At 38.8% G+C, this 2,628-nt stretch overlaps 1 protein-coding gene across 1 annotated transcript in view; it reads right to left on the bottom strand.

Moving 5' to 3' along the window:
* The window catches only part of LOC101861135 (leukocyte receptor cluster member 8), a gene marked incomplete in the record, with an annotated part of 38,317 nt that overhangs the window by 18,871 nt on the left and 16,818 nt on the right, over positions 1-2,628 (bottom strand). The window contains 3 exon segments of the mRNA XM_005102547.3: positions 548-637; positions 974-1,103; positions 1,960-2,145. Of these exon segments, the coding sequence (XP_005102604.2) occupies positions 548-637; positions 974-1,103; positions 1,960-2,145 (406 nt within the window).

Genomic DNA, 2,628 nt, shown 5'->3' with positions numbered 1-2,628 from the left:
ATATACATACAATCATATTTCAAGAGGGTAATGCAGAGTAAGTACCTTCCTGGTGATACTTTTAAGGTCTTATGAACATATCAGTAACAGAAGCATCACATAAAGTATGACTTAGAAATTACAAAATCATTCGTTACACCATTATAACAAGAATGTTTGTATGGCACCTGACATGTCTCTGTCCACAAAACAATGCAGAGAAGCGGTTTACAGGTGCCACTACTTATACTGTTGCATCTAACCCGTCTGTCTCTGAAATGACCTATATCTGAAGGCCAACAGTATAAACTGATGCAAAACAAAAACAAAAACTAACTTTGAGAATGAAAAGAACTAAGTACATAATGTATTGACAAGATAGGAAAAAAAAACAGAAGCTGCTACAGCATCAGCAAATGAGAATTGGAAAGTACATGCTGCAACATTTTGACTCCAACTGACAAAGTGATTCCATTGGATGGTCAGTTAAACTATTAGACAACAAATGATGAAAACAGATTTTCCTGAACATCAAACTTAGTACTTAGTAGCCAATGAGTACACTTACCCCAGTCAGGCGCAAGTATGGCTTCTCCAAGTCTTGACACATTCCAACAACAGAAAACTCAGACAGATCTACATCATCATCCTTATAGCTCTGGAATGAGAGAAAAGCCATGATTCTAAAATAAAAGCAATTCGAATAGACCTTTGGTATACATTACATTCTTATACCCACTTGATAGTGAAAGAGATTTAAATAAGGAACCTGTATATTGATTGAATGGAACAAACTTCCCAGCATAAAAAAAAAAAAAAGACAACCAGCAGAATATTGCAGCCATTTAGAACCTAGAGACACAATCCAACCAAAAAAAATACAGACAAAACAATATGTGCATCAAAAACCAGTCAGTCCCATTTTGCTACCAACAACGAATCAACAATGACAGTAATCAAACAATAAAGCCTTCATTCAATGTTACACACTTACAGAGTTGATGGAATCGTTGATGGAGATTGTGGCTTTCACTTTTGGCTTCTGAAGTTCCCCAGCAAAACGAGCAGCTCTAATCTGCATGCGAGCTTTCTTCATTGGATCATCATAGGTGAATTTTAGATTTCTGATTGAACAAATCCATGAGCAAAAGATAAAATTGACATTAAATATCATTCAAATGGAACAAAAGAAAAAAAATGTTTAAAAATTTGAACCAAAAAACAATCTTGCACAAAAGCCACACGTCCAACTGTAAACAAAAGATGCATTTTGGTTTAAGAGAGAGAAAAAATAAGCAAAAGAGCACAGCTATTCATTTACGTTTTAGCAGAGGTTTTACGGCGCTCGCAACTGCATAAGGTCATATGAGCGCCAAGGGGTGGATGTCAACAAAGAAGTCCTTTCAGGGAATCAGACTTACTCTGCTCACCTCTCTAGCTTCAGCAGCACAAAGTCTGCTTCCACTATCAAGGCACCCCGAAAATAGCCGGTCACAAGAGTATGACAAACATACAAAAGAAGTAGAGTAAAATAAAAAGACAGTAAGGATTAGGAAAGAAAAAGCAGCAGTTCCCTGTTGTAGTTCAGGCACAGTTATGAGCATGATATTGTTAGAACGTGAAATGTCCCCCCTTTGGGAATGGCCTAAAGACACTTCAGTCAGTGGTCCCGCCCCGGGGGGTAGCTATTCATTTTTTTAAAATCACTATTTCAACAAAATTCAAAGACTGAAACCAGCACACACTCAACAAATGTGCAAAGACAACTGGCCATAAATAACCATTCGCTCAACAGCAGATTCATCTTCATCCTTTACCAATAGAAAAGGCTCAGATCAATAAGGTGGCCGATCACTGCTTTCTTCAATAAACCACTGCAGAAAGAATCTTAACCATAACCATATACATGAACATTTACGATTTATGACTGATCCCTAAATATTCAACAAAAAGAAGCTTTTGACTGTGACAAATGCCCACCCTTTCTTTTTGTTCCTCTTGGTAGAGAGGGATAGTCCTCCACTGTCTGAGACACCAGCATCATCTTTGCCTCCCCTGCCGCGACCGCGCCCTCTCGGGGTTTTTGCACCACGGTTTCTGTTTTTGCCAAATCGATTCCTGCCAGGACTAGAGCGGCTGGACTCTGAAGAAGGACTGCGGCTATCGCTGAAAGAAAGTGAGAAAGGACAACAAATGACATTGGGATGGACCCATGAACTGTTTTAGTGCTAAAGCTTTTTTATGAATCTTCCACCACATATAAAACCACAAAGAATTATTTGGAATGGATACCTATACTAGATGGTCGCTTTTAAGTACAAGGGGACAATCCCGAAAAATGCCGTTTTGAGAAAATCAAAGGTAAAGTTTTCCCCCTTGTTCGGTTCTTTAAAAGACGAAGACTTTTCTCTATAACCAAAGAAATATACACACCAACGAAACCAATGAAATCATATAGGAAGGGCAATGCCCACATTTCGCGTAGGTCAAGATTTTTGGAAGCCGCGAAATCTAGGTTAGCCCGCTTGTCCTTAAAAGTGACCAAATCTCCTTTTTCTCTAGTTGGCTTGATGTGTGTGTGTATGTGTGCACATTTGAGAGAGAGAGAGAGAGAGAGAGAGAGAGAGAGAGAGAGAGAGAGAGAGAAAT

The sequence above is a fragment of the Aplysia californica genome, unplaced genomic scaffold (genome assembly GCF_000002075.1).
Source record: "Aplysia californica isolate F4 #8 unplaced genomic scaffold, AplCal3.0 scaffold00330, whole genome shotgun sequence".
Classification (NCBI taxonomy): Eukaryota; Metazoa; Mollusca; class Gastropoda; order Aplysiida; family Aplysiidae; genus Aplysia; species Aplysia californica.
Note: the sequence above shows the minus strand (reverse complement) of the source record. Positions and strands in the feature narration are given on the sequence as shown.